This window comes from Coloeus monedula (genome assembly GCF_965178545.1).
Source record: "Coloeus monedula genome assembly, chromosome: 1".
NCBI classification, from domain to species: Eukaryota; Metazoa; Chordata; class Aves; order Passeriformes; family Corvidae; genus Coloeus; species Coloeus monedula.
In genome coordinates, this window is record NC_138781.1 from 19073416 (window position 1) to 19092983 (window position 19568).

The 19568-nt window shown below is 36.9% G+C and overlaps 1 protein-coding gene across 1 annotated transcript in view; it reads left to right on the forward strand.

The window, feature by feature from the left end:
* Positions 1 to 13695, forward strand: part of NEBL (nebulette) — a 249614-nt gene extending 235919 nt beyond the window's left edge. Inside the window, exons 6-7 of the mRNA XM_082303127.1 lie at positions 7447 to 7562; positions 13129 to 13695. Of these exons, the coding sequence (XP_082159253.1) occupies positions 7447 to 7562; positions 13129 to 13305 (293 nt within the window). The 3' untranslated portion in view covers positions 13306 to 13695. The remainder of the gene's footprint in view (positions 1 to 7446; positions 7563 to 13128) is intronic.
* Positions 13696 to 19568: the final 5873 nt, after the last annotated feature.

A 19568-nucleotide genomic window follows, 5' to 3' on the forward strand; every position in this document is an offset into this window, starting at 1 on the left:
CCAAGATGCCTTACCATGGTGTTTTCTACTGTTCTAAAAACAGCATTTTTCTGTATCAGGTCTCACCATCTTCAGTGTTCAGGTTAGTGCTTTTTATATGGTTACACAGTCTGAGCTATTCCCAGTAAATAGCACTGTGCTGTGCTACCCTTTCTGATAAGAAAAAACTTTATTAATAGATAAGAATCATAACCACTTTAGAATGTGTTTTTTAATTTTCTAGCTTACTTGAAAAGTTAATGCTGAGCAATTTAACTTTATAAATGGCTGGGAATTTTTCAATGTTCATCAGAAGATAATAGTTTAAAAGGCAAACTTTTGTTTTGTATAGGAACGGGTTACATGTGACTAATATCTCAATGCCAAAAGAACCCCATTTTTTCAGTTTGAGATTTTTAAGGTTAAACCTTGACATTTTTAAAACAAAGAATCCAGCTTTGTGTTGAAATATGTTTAATTTTGCAGAGGCACATAAACTGTAATAATGATTGAAAATCACAGATATTTTGATTGATATGACTGGCAAAAAAAGAAGTTTCTTTACCTAATTTTTAACATTTCTTTTTGCATGAACCTTTGAGATTTTTAAAAAATTTTCTTCCCATTTGGGTGCAGGAGCATTCTTGGCAATCAGTTCTGCACTGAAAAATTATTACTGAGGTTTTCCTAATGTTTTCTGTATCTAAAGTTCCTGTACTCTGATGTTTGTTTTCTCTACTCCTGTGACTGCTTTTTTACTGTATTCTTTAGAGACCATCTCCTTGCTCAGTACCATGGTGATGCTGCAGAGTTCTGTACCTCATATCAACCTCTCTGGGCAATCCTAGCACACATTAAAGTCTTTTAAGTTCTCTGATACCTGTTTTTACTGTCAAGTAAACAGCTCTTGCTGGCTGCATTAGGCTTAATATTCTCTCAATTTCTGCTATGACCTTTTACAGGTACTGTGGAGACCTCGGATGCAAATAGTTTGCAAGTAGTTGAGCAGTGCATGCCACGTGTGAGCATACACCTGCATTACATGGGGAGCTTTGTTTGGAGCTGGATGCTGGGATGTCTGGAGGGAAGCGTCTGTGAGAGGCTCAGCTCTTTTTTGGTTTGAATTCAGAGGTGGCTTGCACAAAAGAGAGGTGCTTAGGGGGGACATACCTTGCAACAACTGAGCTGATCTAGCAGTTTGTTGCTTTCTGCTGTCCATGGCCTTGGTACTTGGTCCTGCCTCCATCCTTGTACTACATGTGGTCTGATCCCTGGCAGAGCTCACCAGGCCAGCAGAAGAACAACCCAGGTGAGAGGAAGGAAGGGGCAGCAGAAGTATTAGGCTGTCTCAGCACCAACCTCAGATAGGCAGTGGGCACGAGGGATGGACTGCCTGTAACCTCCTTAAGACATACCACCTCATGACTCCTGCCAAATTCTTGTAACAGTCTTAACTTCAGCAGAGAAGCATCTTCAGCACATCATCTTTAAAAGTCTGCTAAAAGCTCAGCTGTCATAGCAGTCAAGTTACTTTTCTGCTCTTTATGTGTCTTTAACATTGTATCCTCATCACATCTAACCTGCCTTGTTCCCAAAGCATCAAGATTCTTGTTTCTGATTAGCCTGTGATATGGGCCTTCTTTAAATCTCTTACTAAATTCTTGGCTAACAACAATTATGTTCCACTTATGCTGCTGTTTCTGCTTGGGCGGGATGTGAACTTCTGCAGAATTAATGTGTTAACCTCCTTCAAATCTCTCCTTAAAACTGTTTCTCGAGATGCTTATAGAGTTAATGCAATGCTGGGCTGAGCTCATCTCAAGAGCTTGTACCATAATATAGAGAGCATGGGAAGTAAAGAGGAGAAATTAGAGGGTTTGTGGTTACTCAAAGAGGTGTAGTAAAATCTGCATCCCCAAAAAAAATTGACAGGACAAGGCCTGAAGAAACCCAACCTAACTGCAAATTTGGTCCTGATTTTAAATGGGGACAGACTATACTATTTCTAGAGGCTTCTTTGACAAAAAAAATTACTTTAAATATTTCAATGACAGTGTGCAGCAGCCAACATCTGGGGAAATGGATAGAAAACAAGAAAATAAATTATCTAGCCAGAGTTTGAAATCAAAGGAACCTCTTTAACACTTTCTGGAGAAGGCTTTAAAAGGTATCAGATGTTGTTATCCACCAGCTTTAACACAGCAGTAACAGTTTTATTTCCCATATTTCCTAAGGTTGTATTTCCTCAGCCAAGTATTGCACTGGGAAGTGTCAAGGGGGCTTTTGCAGTTCAGGTACAGTGACCTGTCTGCATGGACAGCACAGGGGGTGTACCCGAGTCCCCAGAAATATCCTGTAGACCTCCAAGTCCCCACATGTGATTGTATCAATCTATGTCTTCTGTTGCCTGGGACATAGCTGAGGATTTCTAAGGGAAGGGCAAAAGAAGGAAAGAACTGAAAACTATGAGGAAGGCTTTCTAAAGGAAGTCTGTGAAGCCTGTGCCAGATGTTGCAACCTGTGGAAAATACAGCAGTAGCAAGGCAAAAAAAGGGGAAGGACTTCCATATATGTGGATCAGCATGATTCCCATAAGCAGCTTGATGTGTTTAGAGTGAGCTCATTGTAATGGCAGTAACACAGAGATGTATGATGATGCTGTATTCTGGCTCTTTTGTGCTGCTCAGAAAGACTACAGTTTTTTACCTAATGTGTTGCAGACACTAGACTTAAGCATGTAGTAATCTGAATCTTTATTTTTGCTCTGTATTCTCTCATGTTATGAGTACAGAATGTTGCAATATTCTTTGTGAGTTCTCTGATGTCTTAGGAGTGAAACTGTGAATTGAGGTATTATCAGAATAGGAAGGATCCTATTAAATCCTTAAAAGTGTATGATGTGTGTGAGAGTAAATGAAGTGGTTATTTTACATGTGGTTCAGTAATTGGCATGTGTTGCAGTAAATGGCAAAAGTACAGTAGTTACCAGTGAGGATAAATTGCTTTACTATGGATTGTCAAGGTTCTGCTGTACAAAAGAACGAAAGAGAGTTTAAGTATGGTATTGATAAAATGTGTCTCCTAAATAAATGATAAAATGTGGAACCTAACTTTTAACTGGTTTTTCTTTTTAGCATATCATTCTTTTTTAAGCTCGTAGTTACACAACTCTCTCTTAATGATTCCTTTCCTGTTTCCCCAATTTGACCTTTTTCTTTCCCACTTCTTCTCAAAGCATATCCTGATCAGTACACACTCTGCAGACCCCATTGTCTGCGGCAGCAAGTTGATACTCACTATCATTCTTTCAGCTGCTTCTTTTTCTGGGAGGCTTCCTCTCTGTCTTATATCATGCTCATTCATTTCTCTTACTCTTTTCTCTGGGGAAGCCTGTAAAGATATAGTAAGAGCTATATGATAAATTTCTTCAAGTAGATAATTTAAAATTAATATCTGGCTTGCTTGGTAAGTGGGACAAGAAAAAAAGAGTAAGTTTTGATAAAACAGAATGCATCTGGTAAAGTCTTAATGCAAGAAAAAAAAATCCACCTGTACTTCTGGGAGCAATGGTCAGCCCTCAGCTCCATCACCAATAAATCTGGCTTCAGTTAAATGAATTTCATGTTCCACCACTGTATTTTATTGTTCCCTTAGGTTAGCTAAAACCATTGCCATTGCTGCTGCTGCAATCAATGATGTTATAGAACTTTATACTTCAGACTGAGCCAAAAGATTGCAGTTAACTATAGGTGATGATGACGAAAAAAAGTCAAACTCTTTCTCTGCATCATTTAATCTCACCTTGAATTATCTGTATGTCACCAGAAACAGCTCAGATATTGTCTTTTCACTATTCAGCTTATTTATGTAATTCCTGAATTGTCTTCCAAATAGACAACCATCTGAAAGTTTCTTCAGTATTTTTTGTAAACAATTGTTAAAAAATAATGATTGTTTTGGAATATTTTTGCAGAATACTACAGTATTCTTTTAATGGAAAAAAACTCCAGCCCACATGGAATTATTCAATCAAGTGTCATCAACACTAGTATGTGCTGATATACATGCTCACATATATGATACCTAAATAAATAACTAGAAGATAATTAGCGAAGCTAATCCTTCTTTTTGTTTGTATAAAATATTTTTCTAATACTACAGCTTCTATCACTTCCCAAAGTTTCTCATGCTTTGGAAGAAATGCTTTATTTTTGTGGTTTTATGTTTTCCATTGTAGGTAAAGTAGCAAACCACTTTGTTGAGACAGTTTGACAGAATTCTCTCAGCTTGTGAGAGACTGATTGCTAAAGAGGAAAGCACATCTCAGACCTGCTGCTGTCACTTGTCACAGAAGCAGGAGCTGTGGGTTATCCTCCCCAAAATAAGCTAGTTGAATTGGAGGTTACAATGAAGCTGACCATCAGTAGGCTTGCTGCCTTATGCTGACAAGGGATGATTGATAGGAAATGAGAAAGATCTCTTTTGGGGAGAAGGAATCAAGAGTAAAAAGTTCCTACCAGCGTCTTTGCTTCTCTTGGGAAGAAGAAAGGGAGTCTCAGGGTGTCTGATCCTGCCAGGGACCAGGGAAGAGCTATCAGCCCTTTGTTACTGCAGGGCAGGCTGGGTGCCGGCTGATCAGTGGCCACTGTTGGCTGAAGATACTCTTCCTGCTAAGTTAAAAAATTCAAGCTGTGCTTAGTTTTCAACACACAGCAGCAATTTGCTGCTGGTATGAGGAGATGAGGCTCCGTTGGCTATGATGAACTGGCCTACATTCATGCTGGTGGTGAATTAGGCAAAATGTATTAATTCCAGCTTGATCTCAGAACCTTTGATTAAATTATGTTTTTCTCTATTTTCTCATGAAGGGCTACATCTGCTCATGTGGAAAAGCTTGTAACAACATTGAAACATAAATTATTTGATGAACTACTTAGGACTATTCACTTAATGCATGATAATCCTGTGAACATGTTAATGAGCTGCAATTCTCTGATGATTGAACTGCTTTAAAATGTCTTTCTACTTATATGTCATTAGAATGAACTTGGCCCTTCTAAAACATCCATTATTCATCACGTTCCAGTGTTGCATCTGACTGCATATCACTTTAATTCCCCTGATTTAACAAAACAATCTATTCATTACAACAGTTTGAAGCATATTTTCTAAATCAGAAAAACCCTAGTTAAACATATAGTGCTACTTATCTTTACAAGGATAGTAGAGCAAAGAGTAGCATCCCAAATTTTAATTACACACTTAGAGCATTTGAATATGCTAACTAAAACTAAATGGAATTTTTAAGAAGAACCTTTGTTGAAATCAATGATTTTGTTAGCTGAAGAAGCCAGATTGGTAAAACAACTTGCTGAAAGCACAAGGTTGAGTTTTCTGTCTGAAATAGTTCAGCAAAAATTTTCTCAGTAATCCATTTTTTCACATGCATTTCTTGTCCTGACAACTCAAGAAACAGAGAATTATAGAGTAATACTAATGCAAATATGAACTCTTATCATAAATATATATTTTTAATGGGGTTTCCTGCTTTTCCCATGTATTTTTCATTTTACAAGTCCTGGATCCTTCCACACATTGTGAACCTCATTAAATCTTAGATTAGCTTTGCTCCTTTTTGAATCTGTGTGTGATGGCTGCTGCAGAAGTGGTCTTACTTCCCAGCAAGCTCAAGAGATCTATCCCAGCAAGTGTTGGACTGCTGAATGATGCCATGTCTGAAGATTTTTGAATCATGTGCTGTGAAAGCTCCATCTCCCTTAACCAGAAGACAGTTTTTGGCAGAGGAGTTAGATAGACAATCAGCTAAATGGACCACACTTGAAAAGTATCAGCAGAAATGCATTTGTTTTTCAGTGCAGCTAAATTAATTTCCCATTGAACTAGTAAAATTCTGGAAATAACAGTGGAGATAGGCTAATAACCTCCATACAAACCAGAAATCTTTATTCTCAGAGTGCATGAATCTTGTAAAACATGCACAAATATGTGGTGACTAAACTTTAATATTTTATTTTAAAACCACTACAGTATTTTTAATTTTGATTTTAAAATACTTTTTGGCCTTGCTAAGAAAGTAGTCACTTAGGCTGGGCTTATTTCTCACAGTTTTTTGACCAACTGTGTTTTTAACACATTCTGTTTCAGTCTGTTGCCAAAGTAAGATGTTTGGGCAGATGTGGGAAGTTTATGAATGCTTTTCTAGTAAGCAATAGAGTTAGGGATCCCTGTTGGTTGTATTGATGCTTTCAGCATCTCTTGGTACAATAGAAGTTAATATATTAATGATTATTAGATAGAATTGTTAAAATGTGAAAAAAAATATGTATTAAACAGATGGAACAATTGCGTGGTAAGAGGAAGATACTGAAAAAGGTGGACTTTGAAATATATACATAAGCATTGATCTCTCTGTTTGACTAAAAATGTTGATGGAATCAGAAGAAACTCGAGTGTTGGCTTACTTTTTTACATTTTTGCCTCTTCCTGTGAATCACAATCCTTCTTTGTTCATCGCCCAATAAATAAGAGTTAGTTTGCAATGAGTTAAGGATTAATTACAGTGAATTTCTAGTGAACCATTTCAAAACTGCATTAACTTTTTTTTCATCAATCATTCCTTAAAGATGGCAGCTTATGGGACATATATTTAGTCCTTCATCTATGTTGATGCCATGAAGATTTTTTGCCTTTTCTTTTATACCCCTGTTATACCTTTTTTTACAACTTCTGTATTCTTAGTGCTTTCTGCCTACATTCTTGGACTTGTTTGCCAAGCTAAGAGACTAAACATTTTAGAAGCTTCATTGCTAGGGATCAGTGTGCCCCAGACCCCAAGGTCCTCTCCAGAACACATTTTGTAAACTAAGATAGAACCATCCAGGGGAAGGTTCCTTGGGGAGGGGGGATCACTTGAGTCTCTCATTGGGAAATCTTTGATAGATGTGCTAATTAGTAAAACCTATAATGTTATACCAAATCTTTTGGGGGGGGGGGCATTTTGGTGGGGTGCATTTCAATGCATATGACCCAGACATGTGCACTGAAGGATCCTTAAAATAAATACCAAGGTCAAATCCCTTTTCCCCTTCTAACCGTGTATGCCTCTTGATTTTAAGACCAGGAAAAGGCATCAATGTCAGTATCAAAATTGCGTTAGTGGTGTCTTAAGTTTTCATAAACCTTTTTATGATTAACCTTCTAATGGTACATTAAACTTTTCCTTCCAACTAACCATGACAGTGTTTGTGGATATATTGCTATAGCTTTGGCTACATTTATGTGTAAATCAACCTTTAAAATGCCTTATGTTCTTTATGGAAATAATTCTGAACTCTTTTGTAAGGAGGAATTGTTATTAGGAGTGCAAATAGTCTACAGGTTCTACAAAATGCTAGATAAGGGCTGTTATTAAATATTAATTAATGTGTCTGTATTTCTTTAATGCAGCCCCTGTTCTCCCTGGGGCATATCAGCAAAGCCAGACTCAAGGATATGGATACATGCATCAGACCAGTATGTCATCCATGAGGTCCATGCATTCACAGCCTCATTCAACAAGTCTGGTGAGTATTGAATTTAAAGGAGAATTTTGTTTGGTAAGCACCATCATCAGCGATTAGGAAATCTCTTAAATAGGACTGAATTGAACCCCTAGAATTCTACAGTTGAGCGATTTGACTGTCTTTTATCATAAATGTAACTGGTAGTCTTCATGTATAAAAAAGTTTTAAGTGACTGTGGGCAGTGATAAGAACTTTTACAACAGAATATATTAAAAAAAAGTATGATATTCAGAGAGCAGAGAAATAACTGAATCCTTTACCTACTTAAAAACAAACAGACGATTGGACAGTGTTTCACAGGCTGAACTTTGATGTTATGCTCTGTGATGAATTCATGCTCTTAGCATTGGATGAAAACCACTGATCTCTTAAGATCACGCTGTTGGTTTAAATTAGTTTCAATTTTTTTGACTTGCTGATTTTGTGCTAGCAGGCTTTGTGCCTACCTGTATTACTTCTGCTTGTATAGAACTAGCTCAAACTCTAGATTGCTGTTCCCTTTCTAATTCCACACAACAGTCATACACTGACTTGTGTATGATCCAAATTAAGTTATACTGGTGGGCAACAGAGAAGAAGCTTTATCATGAAGCCGTGGCCACCTCATGAGGTTCTTAGTTGTGGTGGATGGGAATGTAAAGATGGAGTGACTATTTCGTTTTAAAAGTAACTGGTCATGGAAGGAGAGCTGAATGGTATTCAGCTGTGATTTTTAAGAAATTGAGCTTCTTCTTTTTTAACTCCCTACATAAAACTTTCAGTTTTAATCATTATCATAATTTTAAAATCATATCGCTGCCTAGAGATTTCCTAGTTCAGATCTAGCCACCTTTTACTTTAGAAATATTGTAATTTTGAATTTTAAACTATTTTGAATAGATGTATGTTTACTACCTCTGTCACCTTTTTTAGAGATGAATAAATATTTAATTATGAAGCAAACTTAGAGCTTGCTGAGCTGAAAAAACCTGTTTTCAAGATTAGCTGAAACTTGAATTTTTTTGTAAGACTGAAACTCCATGACATTTTATATTGTAAAGATCATGACTTTCTGTGTGGTGTGAGTACTTTCAGGCTTGCCAGATTCTCAGCTGTCTGGGGCTGAGGGGGCTAACTTGCTGGAAAGTCTGGGATCCAGATACCTGCATCATTGAGTGAGTCAATAATCTGAGAAACTCTTTGGATGCCTGCATGACAGCTGTGAGATACCTGATAGTGGAATCAACCATTAATTTCCAAGGATATTATAAGGCACTTTGGGAGCTGGCTGCCTTCCAAAAGAGACAAAATCTGAAAAGTAGGAGGCCTGGAAGCCTCAGCTTTGCCAGCAGATTTGCTAGTCATTGGGGAGCAAAGCAAACAGCCCTCAAATCCAGCAGACAGAAAATGGAGATGCCTGCAAATCTCAAAATGTGCTTACCAGCCTTTGCAGCTTTGTGGGCAAGGAGATGACTATTTCCTAATACCTCTGTGTCCCAGTGATTTACCTGGTAGGCTGTTGACACAGTGTCATTTCAGTCATCTTGAGAATCACCATTTGCCTCTTCTTCAGAATTGGGAATGTGAAGGTAATAGAAAAAGGAAGTGAGTGATGTTAAAGGATTTTAAAAATAAAAGACTGACTTATTTCAACAGATTTCTTATGCCTGTTGTGAAACTGTTTTCACTTGACATCCTTATAAGTGATAACGCTTTATCATGCGAAAAAAATGAAAACAGCAAACATCATGATCTGAACCAATTTTGCTGTTAAAAACTGAGTGAGTTTCCCTTTAGAAAATAAACCCCAAGCATTTCCAGAGAGAGGAAATCAAGGACTGCTGGCCTGGTGCTGACTGCTAACTTGCCAGTCTGATGAGGAAGACAGAATGGGATCTTACCACCCCGAAGTGATGCTTCTGCTTCAAAAGAGGCATCTCAGATGCAGTTAGAAACCTGCCAGGCTCCCTTGTCTTCCCATCTTAACACCAGAGTATTTTCATTAGCCTGTGCAGCTTATCCAGGTGCCCTGGACATACTACACTCAGCTATTGGGACAATACAGAGCAGTCTCAGAGTGTGCTTGGGGGAAACCTGTGGCTGGGGATGTGTTTAAATGTCGCAGTTTGCACAGACTGAAGGTTGATGACAGTCTTGGAGTGCTTTTAAAATGTGGTGTGGACATGCTGTAGGAAATCTGACAAACTTACACAATGTTCAGGTTCATTGCTTTCAGCTGCCTTTTCAGTTCTGGGCTTGGAGCAGTACTGCCAGAGATGCAGCGTTGTTTGGCTAATAACAAAGGGAGGAAAGATGAGAAGAAAGTTCCAAGGGATGAGACTGGAAGAAAGAAATCCTAGAATAGTGACCTCAAAGCATGAGCAGTTTTTGAGGCTTAACTAAAAGCAATGAAGGTGATAAAGTAATTCATCAGTGTTTGAGTTTCGCCAGGACATCTCTAGGGCAAAAGTGATTAAGATCCTATGGGTTATATCAGGGTGGAGATGATTGCAGAGTTAGCTGCTGTAGTAAATTTACTCCTTTTAACTGAGTTGTTGTATCGTTATCAAATCTATCCCCAAAAGGCATAAGTTCATTTTATGATTATGTTCATCAATCTCCTATATTGAGAAACAGAAATTTTCTATTTTCTAAATTTTCAAACTCTGGTTTATTTAATTTTGAGCTGTGTTTTGTATCAGGCATGATCCTAACACAATCTTTGGGTAGATTTTTTTTTTTTCCAGATAGATTGCATTATTTTCTGATTCTTAACTTTCCCTCACCTTCTGTGAGCAGTTCTGCATAATGGGGTGAATTAAATTGTTGCTCAGAGTACAGAGTGTTTTATACCAGAAAGCCCTGAAGGCTGTTTTCCTCCTTGGAAAATAATGGGGTGTTCACACACTGTTAGATATCCAAGAGTGGCAGGAAAACAGGACCTGTGCTGCAAGTTGGCTTTCCTCGATAGCTGCTGCACGTGAAGGATGCTGCAACAGTTACTGCTCCTTGCGAGAAGCCATCCATAGAAACAGGTATGAATTGGTGGCTGAAGTGGAAATACACACCTGTCAGCCCAGATCTGGCTGGGGAGCTGAGAATATAATAGCTGGACTTCAGTTCTTCATACGGACAAGACTGACTGTTCTGTCTAAGCAGTAGCTGTGAGACCTTTGAGGAGGTGGGAGATTAAGTGAGTTTTGACTCTTCTACAAAACTCCAAACTTTTCTTACACCCTCTTGTAACTTAGTACCTGCTAAACTCACTATTGACAGAGGAATAATTCACTGAAATGCATTTTAAAAATCCCTGCTTTGAGTCCTTTAGGCATTGTAATTCTTGATTATATAGCCCAGACTACACACTGCAGTGATAATTAGGCATTAAATGCTAACAGGATTATTATGGAGATTTCTCCTGACAGCCATTTAGCACCTAATTAGGTGTTAAGGCCATAAATTTAAGTTTCTCAGCAGCATTTAGGGCCCTAATAAATTCTTTTGAAGTTTGAAATTGCGGGCTTGTCTTCACAACTGTGCACCACAGTGATGTAGTCAAGCTGCCTTTAAGGAGACAGCAGTGGTATGTCCTTTGCCATGGTGCTCTAAGGAAGAGTGAGCATCCTTCTGAGTGAGCAAAACCTCTCTATTTTTCCAATTTTATGTTAGTTTAATAAAACATTTAATCTCTTCACCAGTCTTTTCCTATTTAAGGGAGACCTATAATCATGGCTCTGGGCAAAATCCATTTACTGCCTTATACCAGATACAGACTTGATACTATTTTTCTTAAATGGACCCTCTTTTGGAATAAATTGTTTCAAGGGATAACTACCGCTGAGTTTGTTGTAATAGCATATTTTTCACCTCTTTTTTGGAGTTACTTTCAAGGCTCAGCAGAGAGATCTGTTGAAATTGTTGGAAAAAATAAGATTCTGAAAGGCAGAGAGCCTTTTGACTGCTAGTTGTCTACTTTATGAATGTTTAAGGAATTTCTTTATGATGATAGAACCCAAGCAATTATATACTTTCGTGTAGTGCATAAAAACGGATCCTTTTTTTCATTGACATCCATGCACACTTGGAAGACATTAAGGAACCACTAAGAAAGCACATACCTCTGGTTGAAAACTGCTCTTGGTCACAGCCTGTAGGTCAGCAGAACTACAAGGCACAGCAGAGAACAATAATACAGCACAAGACTCAAATGCAGTTCAGAGTAGACTTGTCAGGAAAGGTGGTCTCCAGTGGTCTCCAGTATTTAAACAGGAGCTGATTTCTCTGTCCTGTTTAATTTGCACTACCAATGATAAAGGTAGAGCCAAGACTAAAAGTATATTTCTAGCATGGGAACAGTAATGATGAGTTGCCCTATATTGTTTGGATTAAATAATTCCACATTTCCAACATGTGACAAATGGCCTGCTCACTCCATGTGGAGCAATCTCCACCTTTTTAAAAAATAGTTTCATTAAAAACACTCAAACCCCTATATACATATGTGATATGAACTAAAATTAATCCAGAGCTGTTTTCTTGAGCTGAGAAGTTTGCTGTCTATTAATAGGTTCAGACAATAGTACTAAGCATGAACTCAAACATTGACTGTTTTTACCTTTTTTCCTCTTTAAATCATTGGACCAGAAAAGTTCAGCTACATATGGTAACGTAGCAAAAATTACTGGAAGGGAAATTGGAAATTATCAGTGATGCTTGAACTGCTTTTGACTTCTGTCAAGAGCTAGGGTAAGAAAAAAAAAAGTACTCTTGAGAATTTTAAAATGAGCTACCTTTATTTGGCTGTTAAGATTCTTCCTGAGTTTGAAAATCCACTTTGAATTACAGTAAATGATGGTATTTTATTGGTTATGAGTGAAAATAAATACTCTATTTAGAAAAGTAAAGAGAAAAAAGTTGAAATCTTGTCTTATAGTAGGCAGGGTTGTAGAGAAATTTGGCTTAGCTAATGATGAGACTTTATGTGCTAAACAACATTTTATCTTAATATGAAAATATAAGTATTCATAAAAATTATTTTTATAAAATTTTTGAAATCTTGTTTTTCCTTTAGATAGTATTACATTCATAATTCTTAATTTGGGGTAAAATCCTAATGAAATGAAGGACATTCAGTGAGATGGAAAAGTTAATGGCCTGGATGAAGACTGTTTCTTTTTGTAGTGAAGACACGGAAGAAGCTATTTGTGAATCATGCAAACAGGGAGCAGAAGCACATCTAGCTATGGCTGGATGTAATGAACTGTTACTAGTGAATTAATGAACAACAGTTAGAATATTTCAATATGCAGTGAATGGCTTGAAATCTGTTTGTTTGAAGCCGTAAGACAGTGTGAGTTAACAAAATAATAATGTTGCTACTCAGAACGCAGGCCTGTATTTACTGTATATTTGACAGGGTGTAGAGGGGATACTGCTCCTTTTCAACAAGTAACTTGTGATTTTTCTCTCTCTGCTTTGCTCCCTCTATTCTTTTTTTCTTCTCTTTTCTTCTTCTTTGTGCAAAGAGAAAGAATCTATCTCTGTTAAGACTTGAGACTTCACAGCCTTCTTTTCTTTCCTTCAACAGAGAACATACAGAGCTATGTATGACTACAGTGCTCAAGATGAAGATGAAGTTTCCTTCAGGGATGGTGATTATATCATCAATGTGCAACCAATTGATGATGGCTGGATGTATGGTACTGTTCAGAGAACTGGGAAAACAGGAATGCTTCCAGCAAATTATATTGAGTTTGTTAACTAATTTTTGTTTCTAGTCCTTTGAGCTTTATTATGATTTAATTAAAATCTAACCTTTTAGAAAAAAGTCAGAAGAATCTTTTAACAGTTCATGATCATTACTTTATCACTGCTACAACAGTTTGCATTCTCACTCAGAATCCATTTTAGAGTCCTTTAAAGAAAAAAAAAATCCACAAGAAGCTCAGAGCTTTGAAAACAGCATTGCTTATAATAGTGCTCTCTCAAAATGAAAAACGTATATGGAAGCCTGGTGCTGCCAATCCTATAAAGACTTTGGTCAATTAACTGTAAAGGGGTAATACCTTTTCCTTACACTTCAAAGACGTTATAACCATAAAATTGATTCACTTCTTATGGCACTCTGAAGTCACAGGAGGTTAACACACTGAGTTTGAACACATCTTCAAATTATTAGGGAAATGTTTAATGTTTAAGCAGTTAGCTTCCTAATAAAAATTAAAATGTTGAGTAGATAATCCAGTCATTTGAAATAAAGACAAGTAATATGCCAGTAAAAAATCCCAATGAAACCCCCTACTGCCCAGCAGCCTTACAGTAATTATGTTTATTTTGACAGCAAAAATTTCCTGACTTTTGAATATCCACATTTATTCTTGGATCACCCATTTTTATTTATTTCCATGTGATCTGTTAGCTTTGCTTCCATCCCAATCCATCAATTAGATCCAGGTCTGGATTCATGGTTTCTCAGTATCTTTTCCATAGAAGATTCCTTGCAAAGACTATTTAAAATATAAAACCTGTCGACTCTTCTGTTTCCTTCTGTAATACTTAGCATTTAAATAGGAACTTTCATTAGGGCAACGTACAACCAATACTTCCTGTTAGTTCCTCTACCTTCACCTGGACTGCTGTAAATAAACACCCCGGTGCGGCCCCGGTGCTGTGCAGTCACACGGAGCCCGCAGTCACACCCCGTTCTTACCACAGGTAACTCGCTTAATGGCTGCTTTGCTGATGAGCTGATGTCCCTCCCCCTGCTGCAGAAACACCTGTGCCTCCACTGAGCAGTGGAGGAGAGCTCTGGTTCTTGTAGTGCATTTCAGATCAGTGGCCTACTGCTTCAGTTCACTCCCAAATTCTTGGTGATCCAACAGTGGGTTGTACGCTTGCCAAATGATTAATGGTGGAGAAGTATTATGTTTTCTTTTAGTGACCTAATCTTTCTCATAACTGAATGGAAAGCTAACTAAGCAAAATCCAACATACTCCATGCCATAATTTCAGTTTAGCCATCTGTAGAAAACAGTAAAAATATTCTGCTGACAGACCTTCACGTGTGCTATTTGGTGTCTGTTAACTTCTGGTCAGAACTGAGAGATCCAGGTCAGTCTGTGAGGCTGGAGAGAGGGTCAAACAGCTGGTGACACAGTGGGTCTCTAAGATCTCAGCAGGTTTGGGTTACAGGGAACTTGTTTTTGCTTTGACTGGGTGCTGCATTCCCTCCCAGGGAGAAATTCTGGGAGGAAGGACAAAAGAGTTAAAGATTCATCTGAGATCTTACTCATGGGGATGCAGAGATGTGCAAGGAAGAAAATGTTTATCAGATAAAATAATTTGTGAAGTTCAGCCATGTGCTAAGGAAATTAACTTTGGTGTAGCCCTCAGAATACTGAGTGTGCACTGGCTTTCTTTCATTTCTAAAATTTCTAAAGTAGAATTAAATATAGAGCTTTTACACAATTTTGAATTTCTTATCTCATATATTAGGCAATCCTGCAATAGCTATTTAAAAACGAAAGAAGGAAAGCAGTATGGGTTTGTTATGTCAACTGAAAGCTGTCAATGCAAATACCTGCAAGTTCTATTTTTGCATACAGTTAAGAATTGTAAAGCTTATGCAATTTTATTTTAGGTCTTGCTAACACAGGGATGATTCCAGCTGCCAAGCAGAATGGAATGACCGCATTAAGAAAAAAAAAAATTAAAAATGTCTGTGACTGTGGAATTACCTGTGCTTTCTTGTCAGCAGCCTAATTTCAAGGCTAAAGCTTCCTAGGAGTATCTAACTTCAAAAAAGGTGTTTTGAAAGCAGAGTTCCATGACTGTAAATATATAATTTGTATAGCTGACTGCTGTGATTTAAAATTCTTGCAAGTTTTGCCTAAGGAGCTGCTATTGCAGCAGACCCTTGTGCATTACTGGTGACATCCACATAAAATCAGCAAGGCAAATGGATTTTTTAAAGGCTGATGTGGTGTGCTGAGCTAGAAGCTCTGAAACAAGCAGTTTGCTTCTGTGTTGGTTTTCATCACTGGCCATCAAGAGCACGTAGAGGAATTCCATCTTCTGCTGGCTGGCAAATTTTTCAGATGATGCCTGAGGCACAATTGGCTGTCACTTGCTGCTGTGCTTCTCTATTAGCTGTGTAATGCTGACAACAATAAAAACAAAGTGTCAGTTTGTTAACCAAATATGAATAAAAAAGAAATATAGACAATATCTATATGGCATCAAGTGGCAATTTTTAGTGACTTATAAAACAGAGTCTCCACCTATAAATACACAATCATTCTTCCTAAATGAGGAGACAGGTTACAGTGTTGAACAATTTATGTAGAGAAGTAAATCAGAAAATGAGCATTTGGTGACATTAGAGAACTATGTTATGCTGAACAATAGAAATAAAATTTCCTTTATGAATTTTGAATATTCATTAGCCTGGCAGAGCAGCTAAATCAATTTGCAAAGAATAAAAGGTCAAGAAAACAAACAGTATGTGAATTGCATTTCTCTTGAGAATGGTATGTCAGCAGAATTATTAAGATCTGGTTTAAGTTACTTATTCTTGTAGTCAACCTTTTTGTCATATATGCTTAGGAATTCATGTTTATATGGAATGGTTCCTGCTTTTGATATAAAACAAACGTTACTGTAATTTTGCAGTTTTGTTCTAAGTAATGCAATCAAAGGCCCAAAATTACCAGAACGCAATTATATATATATATTTTTAATAAGATCTAAAGTTTGTAAGGTAGGGAGAGTAAGTCATAACCCAAATTGTGCCAGCACACGTTTTTCAAAGCATATGTTGGAGACTGTTACATGCAGTGTGATATAGGGGTGAAAAGATGTTACATGCTGTCTTGTCACCTTTAAAGTTTATATTCATTTTTAGCACAGCATGTTCCCCTCCCTATTCTTTCCTCCTGTAGTCAACATTTTTCTGGGGAAAGGAAAGGGCTTTTAAGGACTTGAATTTCCCAAGCTGTTCCAAAGTTCAGGTTGGAAGTCCACATGTTCCCATTTTAGAAATAAAGAATTCTGCAAAGAATGCTGTAATTCTTGCTAACATGAGTATAAATGTAGAATATAGAGCATATTCATGCATACATACAAGAACAAACGGGTGCCTTGCTTTTCATTACTCTTTCTTGCCTGGCTAATCTTCATTTTCTAAACAAAGTTACATACAGATACTGCAGTTGTAATTTTTCATTATGGAACTATTAGCATTTAGTCTTGATGAAACAGGGTTTTCTTGATTACATTTGACATACAATAAACTACTTCAGCAGATTGGGATTTGACAGGGAATCACCTCCCATGGATTATGTTTTTGACAAATGTGTCCCTGCCGAGTGTTTCTTGGGGATATGGAAGGTCTCCAATACTTGGGAGAGGTAATAATTCTAGTTTTTATTGTACAGTGACTGCATGTCATCTTGTACAATGGAAAAGAAATAACAAATACACAGGTCTTTGGCAGAAGGTGGTACAGGGTATAAAATCATAGATTTTTATTAAGTTGATTAATACTCCATTTAAACTAGAGAATATGCTTTAGTTAGTAAATGTTTAAACAATATACTGAAACAGACAGAAGATGCTGTTGATAGAAGTCCTCCAAACTGATGTGCTGGCAAATGCAAAGTACTAGTGAGCTGTAGAAGATTAAACCATTTTGCAATGCTTTAGTGATTTTCTCCAGCTTTATGCCATAGGAACCCCATCTCTCCTCTGGAAAGAAAACCTGAAAGCTCTATTTCCTAAACTGCCTGCACTACAACAATATATTCAAAGGAATTTCATATGCTTCTTGTGTCTGATAAATAGAATTTGCATATTGTACTTAAGTTGTAATCCAGTTGTTGTTGACATTTGTTTAATTATTATTATTTTAGGGGGGAAAATAAGCTATACTGTAGCATTTCAATTGTGTATGTAATATTACTATTAGAAATTGTTAGACCATTGGAAGACAGCAATGACTGTATTGACATTGATTAGCATGATGTGGAAAATCTCTCAGCTGTTGGTTTTTGCAGTGTGATATAAAAAGCAAAAATGAACCGCTGTGCAGTTTGGCTTATGTTTGCTTTAAAGTGTGTAAAGTTTTAGTTATTTTGCAAAACTGTACTGTATTTGGGGGTATACAGTTATGAAGGTGACAATTGTTTTTCAAAGGACAGATAAACTTACTCTTGGATCATATGATGTATCATCTTAATTTGGCTTTTGTTATGCAGAAAGTTAACACCAGCTATTAAAATATATTTTAGTAGAAATGCTTTAATTCCTGTTTCTTCCTCTACACTGTGAATATTTAAGCTTTGGTGGACTAGAGCAACATCATGCTGCCCAAAGTACTAACCTATGCAAACTAGTTCACATTTTAGTTGATGTCACAGTGGATGTAACATAACAATTTATTTTGCATAACATTAAACGTCATTCAAATAAAATGTTAAACCCAGCACTATGTATGTATTATATTCATAAACAGCACTCTGTAAAGCTACAATACCCATTAGTATAAGCTCTCAAAGATGCATATTGCTTTAACGAAGGAAGATTTGAGTTTTCAAACTTAAGTAGAATTTTTAGCACTATTCGTCAAGCTTGATCTCAGTAAATAGTTTCCTAAAACCACTGTTTTATTTCAGACATGCCCTCTCTTTAAAAGGTTAATTTGCCTTTTTATTCTGTATTTGTAGCCCTTCAACAAAACACCAAGTTACATTCCATGACCCTTGGTTTGTTTAAATAAGCAAAGATAGTAAGTGAAGGAGGTCCACTGATTTAATTGATGTTTGTTTGCTTATCTTTGAATGGGCATTTGGTTAGGCATACTCAGTGCAACACTAATGAAAAGAAATCAAATTGCTGGCTTCTTTAAGACAATTTCATATAGAAATGTTGTCTTTATTCATTTGCACAAGTAAATTATTTTTAAAACATTGTAAGAAAGTTTAAGTTAAAATAAAATCCAGAAGTATTTTGGAACTGCTCTGCCTGTAGTCGAAGAAGATTATTATGCTTAGGGACATGTTTTATTTATTTGAGTGTTAAGTGTACAATACAATGGACTGCATTAGAATTTTTATATTTTTATCAAGTGTTAGTTTGAAGAAGGCTGTTAACAGTGTATGAGGACAAATGGCAGCCACAAATGGAGCTGATTAGTTCATTCTAGGTAGGTGACATGCACTTGCTACCACACTAATTTCTACTTAAGAAATGTGTTAGCATTTCCTATGAAATTTAATTGGTTACAGAGTTGTGATTCCATGTTCTGTGGTGCTTTTATATATTGAAAAGCTGCCAGTATAGAAATATCTGATTTTTATATATACTGTAGCAAACAGCAGTTTTCAATAAGATAAAGATTTAAGAGCTGCCAAAATAGACCTCAAGCACTCGGAATGTGTTTTATTTGAAAATTGCGCCATAATTTGCTACAGGTACTGAAATACTTTCCTGTTTTTACTGGCCCCATAGAATATAATTATCAAAAGGATCTATGTACTGGCACTTGAAATTCTCATGGAAACCCTCCATACTGTGTATTGGACAGGTTGAGAGATTCTAGCTATCAGTGCCTTTAGGATGCCCTGATTTCTGCTCTTTCTCAGAACTGGGCTCTTGATTTTCTCTGGTGTGTTAATTAGCAAGAATAAGCTAATGTACCATAGAGTTCTCTGTACTGAGGGAATAGTTGCCCAGGGCATGGGCACTGCCTTCTCTCCCTTCTCCCACTCATATCACCAAGCCCAGCCATGTTTCCAATACTGTTTTTCCATGACTACCTCTTGCATCTTTCCATGAAGGTACCTGTGGGACATAGTAAAGTGATATCACCAAATGATCCAGATTTGTTTTTTTCTTCCAAATGATTTCTTTTGGCAATTCTGTTTATTGTACAACCTTGAAAACAGTAATATTGGCATAAGGAAAGAAGTAGCATGAAATGGCTGGAAGGCACAGCTGAAGTGAAAAGTCACAGATTTTTTACTCAGATTT